This window comes from Pipistrellus hanaki, assembly GCF_964339955.1.
Source record: "Pipistrellus hanaki genome assembly, chromosome: 1".
NCBI classification, from domain to species: Eukaryota; Metazoa; Chordata; class Mammalia; order Chiroptera; family Vespertilionidae; genus Pipistrellus; species Pipistrellus hanaki.
In genome coordinates this window covers 8,742,212-8,765,738 of record NC_140503.1, presented here as the reverse complement: position 1 = coordinate 8,765,738, position 23,527 = coordinate 8,742,212, and the positions used below count along the sequence as shown (strand labels likewise).

At 40.5% G+C, this 23,527-nt stretch overlaps 1 protein-coding gene across 1 annotated transcript in view; it reads left to right on the top strand.

The window, feature by feature from the left end:
- CATSPERB (cation channel sperm associated auxiliary subunit beta) overlaps window positions 1-19,353 on the top strand; it is a gene marked incomplete at its 5' end in the record, with an annotated part of 70,385 nt that extends 51,032 nt beyond the window's left edge. Inside the window, 8 exons of the mRNA XM_084866147.1 lie at window positions 2,831-2,970; window positions 4,991-5,188; window positions 6,074-6,184; window positions 10,409-10,519; window positions 12,307-12,442; window positions 14,010-14,110; window positions 15,457-15,531; window positions 18,102-19,353. Of these exons, the coding sequence (XP_084722273.1) occupies window positions 2,831-2,970; window positions 4,991-5,188; window positions 6,074-6,184; window positions 10,409-10,519; window positions 12,307-12,442; window positions 14,010-14,110; window positions 15,457-15,531; window positions 18,102-18,269 (1,040 nt within the window). The 3' untranslated portion in view covers window positions 18,270-19,353. The remainder of the gene's footprint in view (window positions 1-2,830; window positions 2,971-4,990; window positions 5,189-6,073; window positions 6,185-10,408; window positions 10,520-12,306; window positions 12,443-14,009; window positions 14,111-15,456; window positions 15,532-18,101) is intronic.
- Between the last annotated feature and the right edge of the window lie 4,174 nt (window positions 19,354-23,527).

Sequence of the window (23,527 nt, the reverse complement as noted above, 5' to 3'; positions counted from 1 at the left end):
GAAATTCCAAGGGTTTTAGGAGCTCTGTATCAGAAATGGGACCGAAGACTACATATATACTTGCTATTATAAATCACAATACCACAGCAGGATGTCTTTCCACTTACCATGTCTTCCTCAGTATCTTTCATTGATGTCTTATAGTTTTTTGTGGACACATCTTTCGATTCCTTGTTTAAACTTATACCTAGGCATTTTATTCCTTTTGATGTTAGTAGCCATGGAATTGCTTTCTTAATTTCTCTTTTAGATAGTTCATTGTTAGCATATAGAAATGCAACCACCCTGGCTGGTTTGGCTCAGTGGATAGAGTGTGAGCCTGTGGACTGAAGGGTTGCAGGTTTGATTCCCATTAGGGCACATGCCCAGGTTGCCGGCTCAATCCCCAGCAAAGGGGAGGTGGGGGCGGGGAGGAGGCATGCAGGAGGCAGCCAATCAATGATTCTCTCTCATCATTGATTTTTCATTCTCTCCCTCTCTGATATCAATAAAACTTTTTTTTAATGCAACTGATTTTTATATTTTGATTTTGTATCTGAAACTTTACTGAACTTGTTTATTCTAATAGTTTTTTTGGTGAGGTCCTTAGAGCTTCTTGTATGTAAGATCCCGTGATCTGCAGAGGCAATTTTACTTCTTCCTTTCTGATTTGGAAGCCTTTTATTTCTTTTTCTTGCCTAATTGGCTGGATAGGAATTCCTGTTCTATGTTGAAAAGAAGTGGCAAGAGGTAGGTATCCTTATCTTATTTCTGATCTAAGAGGTAAAGCTTTAAGCTTTGAGTATGATGAATGAGTATGATGACCTGCAAGTATTGTGAGAATAAACAAGTTATCTTTTCTGTCAAAGAACAGTTTAGGCAGCTGCCCTTTTGGACTGCATGACTTGGCAGCCACCATTTTGTCTGCATGACTTGCAGCTCCCCTAGGGCCGCCATCTTGAAATGGCAAAGGTCAACCCCTTCCTTTGAATTAGCCAATCATGAAAGACTGTAAGCCTGAGCTCCAGTCAAGAGTAAGGGTCAGGCCAAGACTGGTTTGGCTCAGAGGATAGAGCGTCTGCCTGTGGACTGAAAGGTCCCAGGTTTGATTCCAGTCAAAGGGCATGTACCTTGGTTGCGGGCACATCCCTAGTAGGGGGTGTGCAAGAGGCAGCTGATCGGTGACTCTCTCTCATTGATGTTTCTAACTCTATCCCTCTCTCTTCCTCTCTGTAAAAAAATCAATAAAATATATTTAAAAAAAAAAAAAAAAAGAGTAAGGGACAGACAGGTCATGTGAGACAGGATCAAAAAGCTGAGCGGACCCCCCACTCAGTGTGCACATGCTTCCAGACCATGTGTGCGTATTCTCCTACAGGAGTAAAGATATTTGCTTGCTTCCTGGCTCCCAAGTATGCTTTGTGTTCTTCCAGGACCCCTGAATTTGGGGGCTCACCTTATTTATAACAGTATAATGTTAGCTATGGGCTTGAATATGATGTCATCTATGGGTCTGCCATATATGGCCTTTATTGTGTTGAGGTATATTCATTATATATCTAATTTGTTGAGATTTTTTTTATCATGAATGAATGTTGGATTTTGCCAAATGCCTTTTCTGTATCTGTTGATGTGATCAACAATTTTTATTCTTCATTCTGTTAACCTGGTAAATCACATTCAAGACCCCAAGAGGCCAACACAATTTTGAGAAAGAACAAAGCTGGAAGCATCACACTTTCTGATTTCTAACTTTATTACAAAGCTATGTTAATGAAAACATACTTACTTAAAAACAGACAACCAATGGAATAGAATAGAGGGCCCAGAAATAAACCCATGCGTATCTACTCACCTACTCTTTGACAATGGAGCCAAGAATGTACAAGAGGGAAATAATCTCTTTATTAAATTGTGTTGCACGTGCTTCACTGGACCTGTACATCACTCACAAAAATGGACTAAAATGGATTAAAGACTAAATGTAAATCTGGAAAGCATAACATTCCTAGAAGAAAACTAAGAAGAGAAGCTCTTTGACATTGGTCTTGTTAATGATTTCTTTTAAAATGACACCCAAAGCACAGGCAATAAAAGTGAAAGTAAATAAGTGGGACTACATCAAACTAAAAAGCTTCTGCACAGAAAAAAAAAAAAATTCAACAGAATGAAAAGGCAATCTATGGAATGAGAAAAACATTTGCAAACCATGTACCTGATAAGGAGTTAATATCTTAAAAATATACTGAACTCTTATCATTGAATAACAAAATAATAATAATAATAATTCAATTAAATGTACAAAGAGCCTGAATATAGACATTTCCCCAAAGAAGTCACAAATAGACAACATGAAAAGGTGTTCAACATTGCTAACCATCACAGAAATGCAAATCAAAACCACAATGAGATATCATCTCACAGATGTTACAGTGACTGTTATCTAAAAGACAAGATCACAAACGTTGCTGAGAATGTGGAGAGAAGTAGGAATGTAACATGGTTGGGCCACTATGGGAAGCATTAAAAATAGAACTACCATATGATTTGGCAATCTCTACCCTTCAGTTTCTCTATTAAGTTATCCAGAGTGACCAGTACTAATCAAACGACCTTTACATGCAGAACCTGGCTGACAACTAAGGGGTTGAGCAGAGCAATAATTTTGTGAAAAATGTGGAGAAAATATTTGCTGAGTTAAATTTTTCCAATAACTATTAAAATTAACTCTATATTAACTGTATTCACAGCCATTATGCAGTCTTCATAACAGATTTTGTAGTAGCCAATTATTATTAAATTGTTTAAAACTTTTATGATTTAATATTAACCATTAGCTTTGTTTCTATAGGTGCTCGTACACTTGAAGCACCACTACTGAAAGTAATTGTTGGAAATCCAAATTTGTTGGATATTACAGCTAAAGGCTCTTTTGACAATACTGATAGATTCTTAATGGAAATTTCTGCAGCTAGCACAGTTTTGCATCAAGTAAGATTTTCTTTAATTACAGAGAAATCATTAATTATAGAAAATTTAGCATGTAAGCTAAGGAAAAGAAGAGTTAGGGTTAGGTTTTAAAAGAGTGAGCTCTGGAAAAGACTATCTGAATTAGATCTCATTTCTAGTACTTTCTACGTGAACTTGAGAAGGTTACTTTGCTGTGAGTTGTGTCCTTATCTATAAAATGGAGAAGATAACAATAATACCTACCTCATAATGTTGTTTTGAGAATTAAACATGATGATTCAAGTAGGGTATCTAAAACAGGAAATGTTCAATCACTTTGAGCCTACAGTATTTTTCCCTAAAATTGGGAGAGCATTATATATACACTTTAGAAAATTTGCTTCTACCACTTAACTATATTTTAATCCTTGAGTCAATAAATTCTTTTCTACATATTCTAAAGCTTTTTTTTTATCATGAAAACATTAACATGTAGATAAAAGTAGAATTTCCATGTATCTTTTAAACGCAAATCAGTTAAGATTTTGCTTGTTTTGTTTTATCATCCCTGTCTAATTTTTTGTTTAGATTCTGACATTTGTAAACAAATAGCAAACATCATGTCATTTCTCTCCTACTATGCTTCAATATACATCTCTAAAAATCTGTGTATTATCCCTCAGTGCCATTATCATCCCTAAAACTTTTATAACTGAATTTTTGTCTTACAACTTACAAGTCCTATAAAACTCAATCTATAATCAAATTTCCCCAATTTTCTCAAAAAGTTTTATAGTTGGTTTGTTTGAATTGAGATCCAAACAAGATCCACATAGTATATAATTAGTTTATCCCTTAAGTCTCTTTTTAGTTGAAAAATACTATTCCATTTCCTTCCCCTGCCACTGAATTTGTAGAAACTGGGTCAGACATATTATAGAATGCCCAACATTCTGGCTTTTTCTGTTTGCTTCCTTGTCTCTTATTTAACTTGTGCTTCCCTGCCATCCCCAAATTTTCTTTAATGGTATAATTATGCTTACATCTGGTTCAACGTGTTGGGGCAAAAATTCATTAAAAATAGATCAATTTTAATGGCTACAGAATGTGGGAATAGAAGCAAAACGACTACTACCAAAGTGTACTATACCACTGGCATTATTAGTATTTCTACATTCTTAAAATTCCAAAAATATTGTAAATTTCAAAGAGAATTTATCAAATTTTATTGAATGTTTAATATTGTTCCAGGTTCAAATATACTTATTGTGCATAAATTCCCACTAAAAGCAGATCTGTGTGAAATACAGTTTTTGCTAAGTGAATAAATGTTTTTTTCCAAAATGTGTCCCAATCTGAATTATTTTATTCATATCATCAAAGCAAATAAATATCCAGGTGCCCCTCAGTGACTGGGGGAAGCCCCATCAATGTGAGTTGGATGTGACTATGCTGTTTCTTTAGAAAGGACTTCCTGATGCTTGCTCATTTCCAAAAGTTGTCCATATCCAATTTGATTGGAATGTTTTTCTTCCAGGAAAACAATGTGTTTTCTGTTACGATTTATTCTGACACAGATCTTTTTGTCAAACTTATCACTCTATTTCTGTTTTGTCTTGTTTCCTTTTCCTATTACTTTTCTTTTGGTTAATATGTTATTTTGCTAGGGCTACCATAATAAAATCAACAGACTGAGTGGCTTACACAACACAAATTTATTTTCTCTCGGTTCTAGAGGCTAGAAGCCCAAGTCCAAGGTGTCAGCAGGGCTGGTTCTTCTAAGGCCCCTTTCGTTGCCTTTTTCCTGTGTCTTCACATCATCTTCTCCGTGTGTGTATCTCTGTCCAAATCTCCTTTTGGTATAAGGACACCCATCACATGGAATTAGGACCTATGCTATTCACCTCATTTTAACTCTGGTACCTCTCTCAGGGGCCTGTCTCCAAATGCAGTCACGTTCTGAGATGTGAGCTGTTAAGATATCAGCATATGAACTTTGAGTGGGCACATGCATCCTGTAACAGTTACTTTAAATAACCTTCATTTCTTTGGATATTTCCAGGGTTCAACTTCACTGGCACTTATTATCTGGGGAGCATCCACTGACTGCTTCGTTACAACATTTATACCTACATTGAAAAGCAGCTGTAGTTATCTCAAGTCTTTACACCACATTCCTAGCATAGTTATCCCAATGGAAAACTGGATCAGTGGAAGCTACTTGGACAGTCAGGATTTTAATATGATCAAAACTTTGCCGGTAAAAAAAATATATCTATCTATATATATATATATATATATATATATATATATATATATACTAGAAAAACCTAAGCAGGTTGTTTTAAGAGTACCAGTAAGGTATTACTTTTGTGTGATTGGCTAGCCATTCAGTCTTAGCATTCTTTTCTTAAGGTGCTCACAACATCCCAGTTATTGCTCAGTCCTCATGTCATTTTAAGGATATGATTATTATTTATTTCTAAAATGTAAAAACTTTCAGAAATAATTATTTTTCTTGCTACATTAGTTTCATCATTATTAACATCATTTCTGTATATTAATAGTGGCATAATCTTAGGATTTTGCAAAATGTGAAGTTTTTTGCCCTTATTTTGACCCATCTTGAGTGTGTGTGTGTGTGTGTGTGTGTGTGTGTGTGTGTGTGTAATATATATGCCCCATTTCAATGTAGTGACAATTTTAATTTTTACCTTGTCAGAATCTGTGACTCTTTTTTAAAATATAAATGATTACTCTGCTAACTAGCTTACTAATTATAGTTTTTGTGACAAAAAAAAAAAGCAAATAACTAAACTGGAAGAATTATTTACTATATATGTCACTATGACTTTTTATAAGATGTTTAAACTATTTTGCATTGACTTAATGGCCACTGTTTAGGGTACTAAAAAGTTTTTAACTTATTTACAAGATTCACATTATAATGCCATGGACTAGGGTTGTTGAAATTCCAGAAAATACTGAATTGGGAGTGGAGAATAAACAGAAATTTACTTTAATACCTGGAACTAAAAGCAAAATATTTGCTTTGAATGCTTTTCTGGAAAGTTAAGATATGTAAGTTGAGGACATAGTAAATAATGAGTTCTATATTTTCTTTTTGTTTAATAATCACCTGCAGATAAACTACAGGCCTCCATCTAATATGGGAGTTGCCATTCCACTTGCAGATAATTTTTATAATGTAGATCCTAGCAAACCCATACCAAGAAATCTATTTCACAAGTCAAAGGTAAGTAATTTTTTTATAACTAAGCTAGAGGCCCAGTGCAAAACTCGTGCCCAGGGTGGGAGGTGTCCCTCAGCCCAGCCTGCACCCTCTCCAATCTGAGACCACTTGAGGGATGTTCAACTGCCTGTTTATATCTGATCCCAGTGGCAGTTGGACATCCCTCTCACAATCCAGGACTGCTGGCTCCCAACTGCTCGCCTTCCTGATTGCCCCTAACTGCTTCTGCCTGCCAGCCTGATCACCTCCTAACTACTCCCATGCCAGCCTGATTGATGTCTAACTGCTCCTCTGCCAGCCTTTTTGCCCCAACTTCCTTCCTCTACCGGCCTGGTCACCCCTAATTGCCCTCCCCTGCAGGGTTGATGGCCTCCAACTGCCCTCCCTTGCAGACCTGGTCCCTCTCAACTGCCCTCCCTTGCAGGCCTAGTGCCTCCCTACTGCCCTCCTCTGCTGGCCATCTTGTGGTGGCCATCTTGTGTCCACATAGGGGCAGGATCTTTGACCACATGGGGGCAGCCATCTTGTGTGTTGGAGTGATGGTCAATCTGCATATTACTCTTTTACTAGATAGGATAGAGGCCTAGTGCATGGGTGGGGACCCAAGAAAAGGCCCTGGTATCTGAAATTTATTTACCTTCTACAATTGAAACTTTGTAGCCTGGAGCAAAGCCAAGACTCCTGCTTGCTCCATGGCTGCAGCCATTTCTGTATGGATTTGTTTACCTTCTATAATGGCTGCCACCATTTTTCTTGGGATTTATCTTCTATAATCAAAACTTCGTATCCTTGAGTGAAGGCCTAGGCCGGCCAGGGTGTGTGGAAAGCTAGGCTTCCTCTATTGCTGTGGAAACCCAAGCCTCTCAACTGCTTTCTGTGGCTGTAGCCATCTTGGTTGGGGTTAATTTGCATACTCACTCTGATTGGCTGGTGGGCGTGGCTTGTGGGTATAGCAGAGTGGTGGTTGATTTGCATATTACTCTTTTTCTAAGTAGACTAGTATTTATTTGAATTAAAAAAATCATTGAGTAAAATTACAGTTGTACATAGCTACAGGGATTAAATGAAAAGGTGCATTTAGTACAATGCTCCATCTGCTCTTGATGGTGATGATAATGATGATGATGGTAGTGATGATGCTGCTGCTGATGATGATAGTGGTGTTGATGGTGGTGGTGATAGTGATGATGATGATGGTAATGGTGGTGGTGATGGTGATGAAGGTGCTGATTAATGGTGCTAGTGGTGATGATAGTGGTGATAATGATGGTAATGATTATGATTAATACTATTACTATGGCTACCCGTTTCTCCTACTACTACTTTAGTTCCTCTCGTTTTACTGCTACTTCTGGATATGGTTTTAGAATCAAGGACTCTAAAGAGGTCAGAGAACAAAATAGATTTTTTTAACACACACACACACACACACACACACAACAACAACAACAACAACCCTGCCTTATGTAGTTTACTTTTTTATGGAATATAGTAAATAAAATATGAAAAATTATAATAAGTACAAAGAGGAAAAATAAGGCAGAGGGGTGGGGATGGGTAATAGTGGGGCTGGGAATTACAACTCTAAATAGAGTGGTTAAGGAGGGCTTCACATGACAGTAACATTTAAGCAAAAACCTAAGAACAGTGACAGAGTATGCCGTGTCATATCTAGCCGAAGAACATTGTTCCAGACAGACGAATTGTTTGAAACAGCAAATGCCCAGAGTTGGAAATATGCCTGACATACTTGGAGAACAAAGAGCATTCCAGGATGAGGAGGCCAGTGTGGCGAGAGCAGATCGACCTTGAAGAAATTGGGTCATATATAATGCCAAGGCCAAGTCACGGAGGACTTTCTAAATCATTGAAGGAACCTGCCTTTTACTCTGTGAGATGGGAGGACAATGGGCTTTTAACAAAAGAAGCCATTTTATGTCATGTGTGTGTGTGTGTGTGTGTGTGTGTGTGTGTGTGTGAAAGAGAGAGAGAGAGAGAGAGAGAGAGAGAGAGAGAGAGAGAGAGAGAGAGAGAAAGAGTTCATAAATGAATATGAATGTCTGTACACATAAATAGGCAAGTAGGTGCATTTTTCTAGAGAGAGATTCCACCGGCATCTATAAAATTTCCTCAAGAAGCTACCCTATAATGTACTTTTCCTCTATTCTCTACCTAGTTCTCTCCACACTCTGGAGAGACAGGGTGCTGCTGGGCTGTTTTCCAGGCAGAACCTCTCCAAGAGTTTAAATGTGGCTCTGTTGGGACAAGCACTCTCCTCTGCTTACGGACACCATGCTTTTCCCTGTGCTGGAGATGCGAGATGGGCCTGGGGCTCTTTTCACTTGAGAAAAGATGCTTTCATCCCATTGATCCCATTTGAAATCCTAGTGGGAGCCAAGAGAGGGGTCAGGGGTAAAGACTCCTATTTTGTTATCTTCCTTATCTTTAGTACCAAGAACAGTGCCCAGCATGGGAAATGCTTGCAAATTGTTGAACAAACTAATAATACACATTTACATTCATACTGTTACACGCACATCATGAGGAGGTTGACTTTTTTTTTTTTAAATATATTTTATTGATTTTTCACAGAGAGGAAGAGAGAGACAGAGAGTTAGAAACATCGATGAGAGAGAATCATCAATCAGCTGCCTCTTGCACACCCCCTACTGGGGATGTGCCCGCAACCAAGGTACATGCCCTTGCCCAGAATCGAACCCGGGACCTTTCAGTCCGCAGGCCGACGCTCTATCCACTGAGCCAAACCGGTCCCGGCGAGGAGGTTGACTTCTTACTGAATCTTAGATTTCAAGATAGTCTCTACTCCAGAGAATGAGCAACTATAATATCAAGTTCTTCACTTCCAGTTTCTCACATTGATTCTAGTAAACCTTGTGTCACTGGAGTCAAGCCTCCTCTATTGAAAGATGATCTTACTAGAGTTACATGGGAATCTTTAGGGGTTTTTCAGGTTTTGGCAGGGGAGATTTGAATAAGAAATGTATTTAATGTACACCTAAGTCGATGAGAGTTTTTTATGCATCTTTTTAAATTCAACAAATGCTAATTTCAGCATTTCCAGTGTTCTCAGGTGCTGTGCAGACATGCTCTGAGGACACAGCAATGAACATGATAAGCATGATACCTTTATGGATCTACACTGTAATGGGGGAGAGCAGGCGTTAAAGAAAAAGTTACACAAACTGAATAGCATGATCCAGTGTAGTGTTTGTGAATAGCATGGCCCTGCAGAACTGGAACCAGGATCACTTGGGAATGTTTCTAAAAACACAGCTTTCTCATTCTCACCACATAGCTACTGATTCAGAAACCCTGGGCTGTAGTCCTGAAATCTGAATTTTTTTTTTAAATAAAATCTCCCAGTTGATCTTTACCCTAAAGTTTAAGATAGACATGTAGCAGAGACACACAAAACACACGATACCACTGTGGGTCAAGGATGCCTCACCTAGTCTAAGGGAGCCAGGCTGAAGATGCGAGGAAAAGATGAGGAGGAGTGCAGAGGATAAAGGGCAGACAGAGAGCATTCCAGGGTGAGGCAACACCACAAAGAGTTGGGGAAGGGCTCAGTGACTTTACTCAACAGTATTAGTTGAAAGTTGAATAAAAACTACCATGAGATACTGTTTCACACCCATTAGGAAAGTGATCACAATTTATTACTGGCAAGCAGCTGAGTGATACTTGGAATCAAATTACAAAGCTGGTCTCATTCTCGGTTCTTACAAGTGTATTTCTTGTAGCACATGATCTCACACATCTAGGGGAAATAATGAGCATCATAAACTGATGAACAAAAATAGACCCGGAGACAGGGAAGCATTGATCAGACCATCAAACCTCAGAGGGTAGGCAGGGGAGGGTGGGGGAAAGAGAGAGAGATCAACCAAAGGACTTGCATGCATGCATATAAGCCTAACCAGTGGTCACGGACAACAGGGGGGTGGGGGCATGTGTAGGGAGGGTTTTGGGGTGGGAATGGGGGGATGAGGACAATTATGTGATACCATAATCAATAAAAAAATAAAATAATTACAAAGCTGGGAGACAACATTCAGAAAGACTTATTACTATTAGACTTTTCCCTCTTTCTCAGGGACTTTATTTATTCAAGGGACAAATATTTATTGAAGATTTACTCCGTTTGTAGAAATCCTGCCACAGGGGGAAAAATAAAAAGTCAATCTTTATTTAATTTATTTGCAGAAATCTGGTAAATTCAAACAGTGTGCTAATAAATCTACTCGGGAGCAGTGTAATTGCACAACTTACCAGAAGTTTTCATACTCTGTTACTTTCTCAGATTGCAGAGAAAAGGTAAGGTAATTTTTAATTACCTGAAAACAGAATGCTGTCATATTACTTAGATTTTTTGAAATGTGCGTTTTGGTTACATATGAAAACTATGACATAGAAATAATGTCATCTTATGATATAGATCTAAATGTGATACAGAGATAAAAAGATCTGGATTTAATTGTCCTCACACAAGTTAATTAACATCACCTGTAAAATAGAACAATACTGGCACTGCCCTGTCCATTTCACAGGTTCTTATAGACATACCCATTCATATCTACATGAAAACAATTTGTAACCTATCAAACACCCCATCCACTGCATTATGGCGAACATTGATTCATTCAAAAATATTTAGTATATCAGGTCTTGGATAATAGAAGTTGAAACCCTTATTGTCAAGAAGTTCAGTCTGGTAGTGGTAACAAAATACATCCTCTATAATAAAAGGCTAATATGCAAATCAACCAAACAGCAGAACCACTGGTTGTTATGATACACACTGACCACCAGAGGGCAGTCGCTCAACGCAGGAGCTGCCCCCTGGTAGTCAGTGTGCTCCCACAGGAGGAGCACCACTCAGCCAGAAACTGGGCTCACAGCTGGCGAGCACAGCAGCAGTGGTGGGAGCCTCTCCCACCTCCACGACAGTGCTAAGGAAGTCTAAAGACAGCTTCAGACTGGGCCTAAGCCATCAGTTGGATATCCCTCAAGGGCTCCTGGACTGCAAGAGGGCTCAGGCCGGGCTGAGAGACTCCTTCAAGTGCACAAATTTCATGCACCAGACCTCTATTGACAGTATAAGATGTTGGTGAAGAAGATGGGTTGTCTCAAATATTTCCTTCTGTTAGTCTCAAAGCATTCAAGTTCATGTTGATGTTTGCATTAGCCAAGTTCAGTGTGCACTTGGTAGTGCTTTCAAGTAGATATATCTCAAATATCTTGTAAGACTATATATACTACAATCCTAAGTGATTTATCTTTATATGTAATAAGATATATAGGATAATATTAAGTGATTTATCTCAATAATTGGCATAGGGTTAAAGGCAATAAATTATGAGGGTTGTTGTTTCATACCTCTACAATTCCCCTTTCCTGAATTATAATAATATTTCTCAAGCATTTACTATTTATTAAACACTGCTCTGAGCTGTCACCATGATTTCATTTGAAGAACAGCAAAGCCAGGTAATTTGCCAAAGGTCACGTGGTTCGTATGTGATGGAGTTAGATTTGAACTCTGACTCCAGAGCCTGAATAAATGAAATCCCCAAGAAAGGAGGAAAGGTCCAATAATAGTAAGTCTTTCTGAATTTTGTCCCCTTGCTTTGTAAGCTGCTTACCAGTAACAAATGGTGATAGCTACCCTAATAAGTATGAAACGGTGTCTCCTGGTGGTTCTGAGTTGCCTTCCCTCATAACTAATAATGTTGAGTACAGTTACTGAGCCCTTCCCCATCTCTGCCCTGTGTGCATGGTATTTGACTGACAGGGAGAGAGGTCTGAGGGAGCCAGACAGTATTCAGGCCATGCAGTGGCTTATGGGATCTATGTTAGTCAAAAAAGTTTGTATATCCTCATAGTCAAGTCCTGTGAAAAAGGCCCAGAGAAAGTTATGAATTTTGTTAGCACGATGTTTGCAAATTACTTTTGGAGTTCACATTGACTTTGCTGTATATAAGAAGCCCGTTTCATTTAGAGTAGCTTAACTCTTGAGGATGTAGCTATGCTTTCTTTACCAGGAAATCAAATTAGTATTGAATTTTCCAAATTTACATTCATTCTTGGCATTTGTCTTTTAGGTTCCTCGTTTTAAGTTTCCCGTTATGCATTATCCAATTTCTTTGGAAATTCACAATGATTATGGAAATATCCCAGTGGAAGCACCATATCTGGTTACTGTGGTGGAAGTGAATGGGAGGAAACTCTGGGAAATCAGTAGGATTTGCTTCTTTTCTAAAACTATTTTATCTTATATGTGGTGTTGTTATTAACTAGATAAGTGGTTACAAGAATTTCACAAAAGACAGCCAGGAGATCTTTGGAAAAGAATTTGAATTGTAGCCGAAACCGGTTTAGCTCAGTGGATAGATCGTCGATCTGTGGACTGAAAGGTCCCAGGTTCGATTCTGGTCAAAGGCATATACGTTGGTTGCAGGCACATCCCGGTAGGGGGTGTGCAGTGCAGGAGGCAGCTGGTCGATGTTTCTCTCTCATCGACATTTCTAGCTCTCTATTCCCTCCCTTCCTTTCTGTGGAAAATCAATTATATATATATATATATATATATATATATATATATATATATATATATATATATAAATAATGAATTTGAATTGGTTCACACATTGCTATTCATTCTACTCCTACTGTCTTCCACTTATTTCATCATCGCTTCCAGTGACCTGGGCTCTTTGGCATAAAAGCATTTTTGAAGAATTTAAATGTGGAATATTTGAACTCTCTTCTGTAGATATGTAGCAAAAATGATTGATTGGATTTCTGCTACTTGTTGGCCTAAGTGTCCCCTTTCACAGGAGACTACAAAAGGTTTTGCCAGATAATCTATTGGATTTATCTTCTAATCATATAAGAAAATTTCTTAAATATTTTATGGTAAAATAATTGGAAAGACACAGAAATATTTTTAAATAAGAATAACATTTTCCACAATTCAATTTTATCTCAAATATGTAAGCTTTTATTGCATGTTTTGTGATTGTTTTATTGCATGTTTGGTGACTGATCAAAACAAAATTTTGATCAGTCACCAAATATCCAGACTTTTGATATTCAGTGAGTCTTACTCTACCCTACATATGCATTTTTGAAATGAAAAATTAATAAAGAAAACTAAATATTTTGCTTTAACTAACATCCCATTTTCTGTGGCATGCCAGAACCTGCTGTTACCAACTTTTGAGCATTTTTAATACTGGTTGTTAAAACATTGGTAGCTTGAAATTAGCTATGGTGAGAGTATTTGCACCATTGCAATTGGAAAATGCTACAATCATAGCTTTTTTTTTTTCTCTTTAGATCCTGCAATTTCTAACTCCATTACTATACATCTGGGTTTAGAAAGAACTATAAGAAAGGCGGGAATAACTGCTAACTTTGTGGGGAAAGGTTTCAAATATCTAATTGTAAAACTTTCCAGCCACCTTATTTTAAATCACTTACCATCCACTAAGGTGGCCCTGAAGTTATCCCATTGCCAAAGACACAAAGTATGTGTAGAGTAGGACTGGTCATGAGCCTGAATTTAGGTGATTGGAGGTCTTGTCTGTTTCAATAATGCCGCTGAAAAGATGTAATGCAAGATGTGAGGCCTACTCTCCCGTAAATGTATACTCCACAAAGTCAAGTACAACTAAAAATATAGGATAGCTTAGTCATGTCATGGAGTGGAATCTTTTGTTGTACCTCAATGTATGTAACCAATTTTATACAAAATGAGAAAATAGCATACGTGTGCCTAAAATACACTTTTTTGTACTTTTAGAAGACATTGTAACAGAAAATGTAGAGAGGCTGCAAAATTACTTACAATCTATGCTTCGTGTTCCAGTATATAATCCTTCAGGCCTCAACTTAAGCATAATGGTAAGTTGGCAGCATTTTTGTTTCTCTTGTTTTGAGTGTAAATAAAATGTATATGTCTAGCCCTGGTTGGGTAGCTCAGTTGCTTAGAGTGTCATCCCAATACTCCAAGGTTATGGATTCAATCCCTGGTTAGTGCACATACGAAAATAAACTGGCTGGCTGGTGTAGCTCAGTGGTTGAGTGTCGACCTATGAACTAGGACAGTGGTCGGCAAACTCATTAGTCAACAGAGCCAAATATCAACAGTACAATGATTGAAATTTCTTTTGAGAGCCAAATTTTTAAAACTTAAACTATATAGGTAGGTACATTGTTATTAACTTAATGAGGGTACTCCTAAGCTGGCCTTTGCTAAAAACCCAAGGGGCCAAAGAGCCGCATATAGCTCGTGAGCCCCAGTTTGCCAACCACTGAATTAGGAGGTCACAGTTTGATTCTTGGTCAGGGCACATACCCAGGTTTCAGGCTCAATCCCCAATAGGGGGCGTGCAGGAGATAGCCGATCAATGATTCTCTCTCATCATTGATGTTTTTATCTCTCTCTTCCTCTCCCTTCCTCTCTGAAATCAATATATATAATATATTTTATTTTATATATATATATAAATTGATTTTATATATATAAAATCAACCAGTGAATGCATAAAGAAGTGGGACAACAAATCAATCTTTCTCTCTCTCTCTCACCTCCATCCTCCCTTCCTCCCTCTCCCTTCCTCTCTCTCTAAAAAATAAAATTTTTAAAAATCAATAAATAAAAATTTACAATTCTTTAAATGTATATGCCTAAACTTAAAGTATATGAAGAGTGTTTATTTTTCCTACATTTCCTTCTATGTTATTAATTCTAAAGATATATGTAAGTTAAACTTAGCATTAACTTAACATTTTTTGAGCTGATAGACAAGACCAAATCATTATCTATCAAGGTGGAGCAAATGGGTATATCAGAAGCTAGGGGGAAATGGGCTCTGGTTCCAGCTGCCCATTCAGACACATGAAGTTGGTGTGATCTAAGTAACTGTTGAGAAAGCCAATAAAAGTTAGGGGACCTATTGAAACCATGAATGTGAGGATTAGCTCAATGTACGCATCAAGGCCATGTTGGGTTTCACATTTCTGTTTCATCACTCTAAAAGTACAGTAGCAGCGATCTGATCCCTCTGTTTCAAACTCTTGTCCTTCTCCCTCCGTTTTTATTTTACAAACACAGTATATGCTCAGAGCCTTCAGGGGACTGGAATTTTTAACATAACGTCTATGGGGAAAGGGGCCCCAGTGTATACTTTTACTTAAAGGAACATACATGTCGATGCTAATAATGGTCCGGTATGCTTATTCCACAGGGCTCCGAGCTTTTTCACTTCAGAGTGTCCGTTGTTCCAGGAGTCACCTTTTGTAACTTTGTTGAAGAATTTCAGGTACAGTAAATACACAGGTGTCAAATGGAGTGGTGGCTGAGGAAATAACACCACAGGCATCTGTCCAAAACACACTGGAGGTTAAAAATGGCAGAATCTGGGGCTGGCTTTAGCTCAGCGGTTCCTTCGACAGCAAAAATGGCAGAATCTGTGTGACGGACAAGGCTTGGAGACAGGGGACCTGTAGAACGAAGGTGACATTGTCAGGGATGATGTTGTTAGGGCGAGTGACAGGTGGCAGGACCCATCGGTGCTGGGGAAATTTTAATAAGCATCTGTATTTATTTTTGTTCCCTCTCCACCTGCCATATTCATCTAGGTTTCCTGACTTTTAATGCTCTTCCTCTCACCCTCCCCTTCCCATAGTCACATGTGTCTGTAAAAATCACAGTTTTCAGTGCTACCCTGCCTTTGGGTAGGAGCATTGTAAGAGTAAGGTTTTAGATCTTCCAAAAGCTATCAAGGTCTAAAGGATGTGGAACCCAAATCAGCCTTCCCACATCCCCCTATGATGTGCAATGACTCGCTTTTGCTGACTCATACATTGACATCTGCTGCCAGTGGGGAATGGGAAGGGATGAGGATCTGATTACATTGATTGATTACTCATTCATTGACAAATACTGATGCAACATTATCAATAACAAGATCAACCCGCCCCGCCCCCACCTCCTTTTCTTTCGCTGTCCTGGCCCTCCCCTAAGCCTCACCCCAGCGAGGGATCTCAGACCTGCGGTGCTGAGAGGCCATGGCGGCAGTGCAGAGGCCCAAGATCCTGAGAGAAAATCCTTCTGGCGAGAGAAAGTAGGAAAGAGGCGCTTGATCTATGAAGCTCATCAGAGGGAATCCCATGATTTTCCTCTCCCTTTTCTCACCTCTCTGTTCCAAAGGCAGCCCCAGTTTCAGGGAACACCACCAAAGAACAGGGACTACGAGGGAACTTAGCGAACACTGAGGGAGCAGAACAGAGCGATGGAGAAAAAGACGTTTAATTACAAGGTTTCCGCTGATGTTCCCTAACCTTGGCACAGAAAAGAAAAGTCGCCTTTGCAATTTCATGTGGCACACGATTGTCTTTCTCATTGGCTACAGACCAGATCTTTCTTCATAAAACCAAATATCTGGTCTCCTCTGATGACCCAGCCCCAGGAGAGATTTTTTATTATCTTGTAGTGCCATAATGAAGACCACGTTCAAAATCTAACATTTTTCTCTCAAATCTCCAACAATTCCAGTACCATTGGGTACATAATCTGAGCTCTAAAGTACAATAGGAGATGGTTAAACCAGTGAATCCATTCTGATGACGATATTATCTTTCCATATTGGAAAGAGGTTTCTCACTGCTCTCCACACCACTGGGCCAGATCTACCTTTCAAATTGTGTTGATTATAACACCTACGTCTGCTACTAGTTCTATATGTTCAAGATTCTTTTAGTTGCATAAAGCAACCTCACTTTTTTTTTTTTTTAAGTGTTTTGTAGAGAGGCTGGTAGTTAAGATTACTCTGACAATGTGTTGCGCCCATATGGGCTGACAGCTTGGCCAGGAGTAGCTTTTTATACAAAGTGAGACAATAAAGCTCGAGGTAGCAATATTGGAAGTGGGCTGAAAATGATGAGTCTGAAAGGGATTCTGGGAGAATTGATGGCATAGGGGGTCTGATCTGAGAAAACAGCTACCTCCTCGGGTCACTGGGAGGACGGTGGTACCTTTAACTTGCCTTTTACCCCAATCCAACCTTTTTCTTATCCATTCGCACCTTCCCATATTCCCCACTGTTCTATTTCCATTCAACTCCACTTTTTTTCTACCTCAAAAGATGCTCTTGCTTCCTACTTCACCCAGAAAACATAAGCACCTGGGTTTGAAGCACCTTTGTCCCCATATGCGCCCCCTTCTGCATGTCACAGGAATGGAACCCGTCTTATCCAGAGGCTCAGAGGAAAAGGCATTTCTGTGGGTCCTGTCAGTATCCATCTCTCCTCCAGGAACTTGTCCACTAATTACCCATTCAGGCAGAGAAACCATTTGGAATACAGAGAAACTTTTCTCTATTTTAGCACTCAAGTGGAGGGTTTTCTAAAGAGAGGATAGCTTGAGCGAGCACATGCTTATTCCCTCTACCTGGAATGTCCCCTCTGCTCCTTCTCTTCCGGGAGCTCGCTTATTGGGTGAGATTCTGCTCAGGAAGCGCCTTTCCTGACCATGTGGGACCGTTCAACATGTCCTGGTCATGTTCCCACGGCACTGGGCGTCATCCTCCAGAACCGAATTTAGGACATTGTCCCGCCACCTGTGCTTCTATCTGCCCACCTCTGCCCCTAAAGACACAGGATAAAGGCCTAGGACAATCAGAATTCTCCTTTCCTGTCTATTGAGTGCAAGTTCCTGCGTAACCAAATTATCAAGAGACTGGTTCCAAATCTAACATTGTGGCTGCTGAATAAGTCTGGGCGGAATTTTGCTAAATGCTTGCTAGTGTCTCCATTGTGTGGGAACCATAAAGTTCAGTGTTTTGAGTGATTAGGCTCAGAAAGCTGAGAGACTTTGCTTCTTCTGTTGCAGATTTACGTCGACGAAGTACCGCTGCAATTCCCAGGACACACGCTCATTGCCATCACCACCGCTGTGGTCCTAGGGGGCTTAATTTTTATAGTATTTATGTTTCAAATTCATAACATAAGCCTGGGCGAAAGATACCAAAAATTCATTATAAGAAACAAAGTGAATTAACCACATATCAGTACCAGTTGACTAAATCATGAAAATCTGAATAGTGAATTTAGGATTATCTTCATTTTTCTCTTTCTTTCCTCGTTTTACTAGACAATTCCTAGAACAATGCATTTAAACGTTAATATAAGAACTAGATAAAATACTACAGAATTGTCATTAAAACTCAAAATTGCCATTTGTCTATGTGTTTGCCATTTTGTTCTCCTATTTTATTTTAAACACATAGAATATTGTTCTGTTGACCCTTATATATAGGATTTTCCCTCGAGATTCTTAGAAAAATATTGAATGATAACCATCTCAGGGGGAATTGGATTTTCTGTATTTTTCAGCTTTTATTGACTGGAGCCCATTCTGTGGGACCTGGACCCCTGAGCCTGCTGGGGTATGGCAGGTGGTGAAGGAGACTAACCTGCAGGTGTGCTTGTAGAGCATCTTGAGAATTAAAGTCGGAGCCAGTTGGGGTTCTCAAAGCAATCTCACCAGCAGATTGTAATACAGCAAGAGACACAGGACCTCCCTCTTGGGGGTGTTGGAAGGACATCGTGTCTGGGCGCATAATGTTTGACAAACCTCTGTGCAGAGTGTAGAATTCCAAAGATGAATCTCTGTGTGCTGTCCGACTGCCCGTTCCCACACTGTCAGAGGATGGCCATCCATTCATGGAGCAGTCAAGCTCCTGGGGAAGCTCAGGAGCAGCAGGACGGGAGGAGAGGCGAGGATCTAGCCCAGGAGAGCCAGTTCTGAGAGCTGGACATCATGGCTGTGCTGTCCAACATGCACATTCTTCTGCGAAGCTTGGGAGCAAGGCAGGTACAAGAATGAGCCTCAGGAGCCAGACATCTGTGGTTTGCCCCTGCATCATCACCTGGCATGATGCCAATACTGGGCAGGGTTTACCTCAGTTGGTCCAATCCCCAAGAAGCCCAGCTACAGCCTTAGCCGGCCTACTGAATGCCAGTACAGAGTCACTGTGACAATGAACTGAGAACATGTTATGTTCTTCAGTCTTTGATCAAACATCTCCTAACTCCCAGCCCAGGAAAACTTCCCCAGAGGGTTGACAATAAAATGAACACATCTCTATAACTTGCAAGTGCATGGTGTAACTCTTTTCTATTCTGATTTTGCTTAACACCCTCCCTCCATTTACTTTGAATCAGAATCCACCATTTGATGAAGAATGGGGCACAGGAGGGAGTTTGAGCTTTAGCTACATGGGCAAGTGGTGAAGGTTTCACCAAGGGAAGCATTTTGATATTTGGTTGCCTGAGTAGACAATCAACGTTTACAGTAGCAGCACCCTTCCGATCTCAGCTCTCAGTGGGCGTGGCAATAAACATGTGTTTCTTGCTCACCGGTCCGTGGACAGGCCGTGGTGGTTCTGCTCCAGGCAGGTCTGTCCCACACATTCGCCCTCTGCAATATGGACTGAAGGCCATAGTCACCTGGCAGCTCTTCTTATGGCACAGGCCCAGACACCAGACCCAGCCCAACCATCGGGACTGTCTAAAGCAGTGGCTCTCACCCTTCCAAATGCCTCAACCCTTTAATACAGTTCCTCATGTTGTGGTGACCCCAACCATAAAATTATTTTCGTTGTTACTTCATAACTGTAATTTTGCTACTGTGTTTTCCGATGGTCATAGGCCAGTGGTCGGCAAACTCATTAGTCAACAGAGCCAAATATCAACAGCACAACGATTGAAATTTCTTTTGAGAGCCAAATTTTTTAAACTTAAACTTCTTCTAATGCCACTTTAAAGACTCGCCCAGGCTTTGGTGTTTTGTGGAAGAGCCACACTCAAGGGGCCAAAGAGCCGCGTGTGGTTCGCGAGCCGCAGTTTGCCAACCACTGTCTTAGGTGGCCCTGCTAGCAGTTCTCGGCCCACAGTAGAGCCTAAGACCATCGGAAAACACAGATATTTACATTACGATTCATAACAGTAGCAAAATTACAGTTATGAAGTAGCAACAAAAATAATTGTATGGTTGGGGGTCCCCACCACATGAGGAGCCGTATTAAGGGGCCACGGTATTAGGAAGGTTGAGAACCACTGAAAGCAAGGGACGCACGTCATGCTCCGTTAGCCAAATCAAATCACGCTGCCGCTTGCCCTGTACCAGTGGACAGGGAGGCGTACTACTCTCATTCCAAATACCAAGTGTTTAGGATTCCACTCTTACCCGGATGCTTAGGTATCTGTTGCCCTGAGACCACCTCCACAATTCAGTGACACAATAACCATTTTATTGGCTCAAGGTGGCGTAGTCTGGGCTGAGCTTAGCTGCCTGGTTCTTCTGGTCTTGCCAGTAGTCATTCGCACATGGACTTCAGCAGGCAGGGGCTGGGCCCCACTGAGCACCTGGTGTCTGAGCTTCTTTCTCTCTCTGGTCTCAGGGCATCTCCCTTTTCAAAAGGCCAACCCTCTTGGACTGCCTATCTAGCATCTCTATCAGGGTAGCTGGGGCCCTTATATGGCCACTCAGGTCTCCTAAAAATGCAAAAGAGGAAGCTGCCACACACGCCTAGTACCAGCACAACATTACCCATATCTTATTGGCTAAAGGATGTCTAACCCGGATTTAAAGGGAGAGGACTATGCATGATTATGAATATTGACAGGTGAGGTTCCTTGAAGGCCACTTATGCTACAGACTATCAGAAACCACCTGCTCAGCAAGCCCAGGCTCCTTTGTATGCTGGGGCTGGAATGTGCAAGATGGCTTCCGAACTCCCATATCTGGCTCCTCAGCTCGTTTGACTGGAGTAGCTGTGGGCTGGCCGGCATCTGTCTCCCTACATGGCCTCTCCATGGAGGTAGCTTAGGCTTACTTACAGACTTATGCTGTCATAACAAGTGGACTTCCTACATGAACGTTGGCTTCCAAACCACAAAAATGGGAGCTGCCAGACCTTCTTTAACATTTGGATAATGAAGTCTCAGAATGTCTCTTCTGCTTCATTCTATTGGTCAAGGTGTCTGAATGCCAGCCCAGATTCAAAGAGAGGATAAATACACTCCATCCCTTTGGAGCTGCAAGGTGACATTGCAAAAGAGCCTGTGGGTCAGGAGGAATTGTTTTGGCCATCTTTGGAAATGTAACCTGCCACTTAGATGTTCACCAAAGAAATCTACTTGGGCTGTGAATTCAACTAGCAATCCACTTTGGAGATCCACAATATCAGTTTTGTACCAGCTCTTCATCATCTCAGCTTTTTTTAAAATATATATTTTATTGATTCTTTACAGAGAGGAAGGGAGAGGGAGAGTTAGAAACATCGATGCGAGTGAAACATCAATCAGCTGCCCCTGCGGATGTGCCCACAACCAAGGTATGTGCCTTTGACCAAAATCGAACCTGGGACCCTTGAGTCCGTAGGCCGGTGCTCTATCCACTGAGCCAAACCAGTCAGGGCTCATCTCAGCTTCTGACCAGCAGGCAATGAAAGCTTCATTCAGACGGATCACAAAATAGCTCTGACCAAGACTATTTTGTATAGACCGGTGATTTAGAAATTTCAGTTTGTCAGCACCATCAGAAACAACCATTCAAACCTGAAGAACCAACATTCCTATATTCAGTATCCACCCCCTTCACCGCAACCCAGCCCCATGTCATGTCACACTCAGTGGGCCCAAGACCCTGCCCTACCCCAGGCAGCTCCAGGCTGCAGCAGCAGGCATCCCTGGACTTTTTCACACACGGCCATTGTGTGACTAACTGCTACCCCACCACAACTTCCTTCTCTGGGTCTCTGACCCACATTAAAAATCCTAAGCAAGAATTGGCTGAAGGAGTCTAAAGCATTTGGTTATTCATAGGTGGATCAGCTATGGTCAGGGCACCGGGTCACGCAACACAGACCTAGCGCTTCTGTTCGTTGGGACCATTCCCAGAGAAGAAAAAAAATAATCATTTTCCAGCTTGGCAATGCCTCCACTTGGCAAGGAACAGGAAACGGTGCCTGCAGCCTATGGAGAGCAGAGAGGATGCCTGAGAGGTGAGTATCAGGGACTATGAAAATGGAAGCAATGGGCTAACTGCAGTGCTGTGCAGACGGAAGGGAGGGGGGAAGAGCTGGGATTGGTGGACCAAGCTGGAAGTGGGACAAACATTTCTCCTTCCACCTTCAAGCAGGTAGTGTGCTCACCCCATCAGCCCCATCAGTGCACCAGTCTTTTCACCTGTAGCTCCCAATGTGCAGCCGTGGCCCCGGAGGGGCAGGGCAGGGGTGCTGCCAGTCACCTAAGCTCAGCACCTTAGTTTGGTGGTGATGAACTCCTTTAGCTTTTTTTTTATTTGTGAAGCTCTTTATCTGGCCTTCGATTCTGAGTGATAGCTTTGCTGGGTAGAGTATTTTTGGTTGTAGGTTCTTGCTATTCATCACCTTGAATATTTCTTGCCATTCTTGTCTGGCCTGCATGGTTTCTGTTGAGAAGTCAGCTGACAATCTTATGGGTGTTCCTTTATAGGAACCTGCTTTGCTCTTGCTGCTTTTAATATTCTTTGTCTTTTGCTATTGGAATTTTAATTATGATGTGTCTTGGTGTGGTCCTCTTTGGATTCCTTTTGTTTGGGGTTCTGTGTGCTTCCTGGACTTGTAAGTCTAATTCTTTCACCAGGTGGGGGAAGTTTTCTGTCACTATTTCTTTCAGTATGTTTTCTGTATCTTGCTCTCTCTCTCTTTTTCTGGGACGACCCCCATATTTCTGATGTTGGTTTGCTTGAAATTGTCCCAGTGGTTTCTTACATTATCTTCAACTTTCTTGATTCTCTTGTCTTCTTGCTTCTGCAGAGGAGTGTCTTCTAGCTTTTTATGTTCCAAATCTTTGACTTGATTCTTGCGATCTTCCATTCTGTTTTTAGAACTCTGTATAATATTTTTTTATTTCAGACAATGTATTCTTTATTTCTAGTTGATCCCTTTTCATATCCTCATAGGTCTCATTTATTTTATCAGCCTTTTCTAGGAAATTCTTGAAAAACCTTAAAACCATGTTTTTGAACTCTATATCCAGTCTCTTTTTGTCCTCCATTTCTTTTGTTTTTTATCTGTTTCCTTGTCTCAGCATTTTCGCTGCTTCCCTCAGTTGGTAGGGTGGCTTTGTGTGTTAAGGTGACCTATATGGTTCAGTGGGTCAGCCTCCCAGTTACCTGAGGTGGATACTCTTGGTACACCCCTTTGTGGACTGTGTGTACAGCCTTATTATAATAGTTAAGTCTTGATTGTTGTTGGTATCATTGGGAGG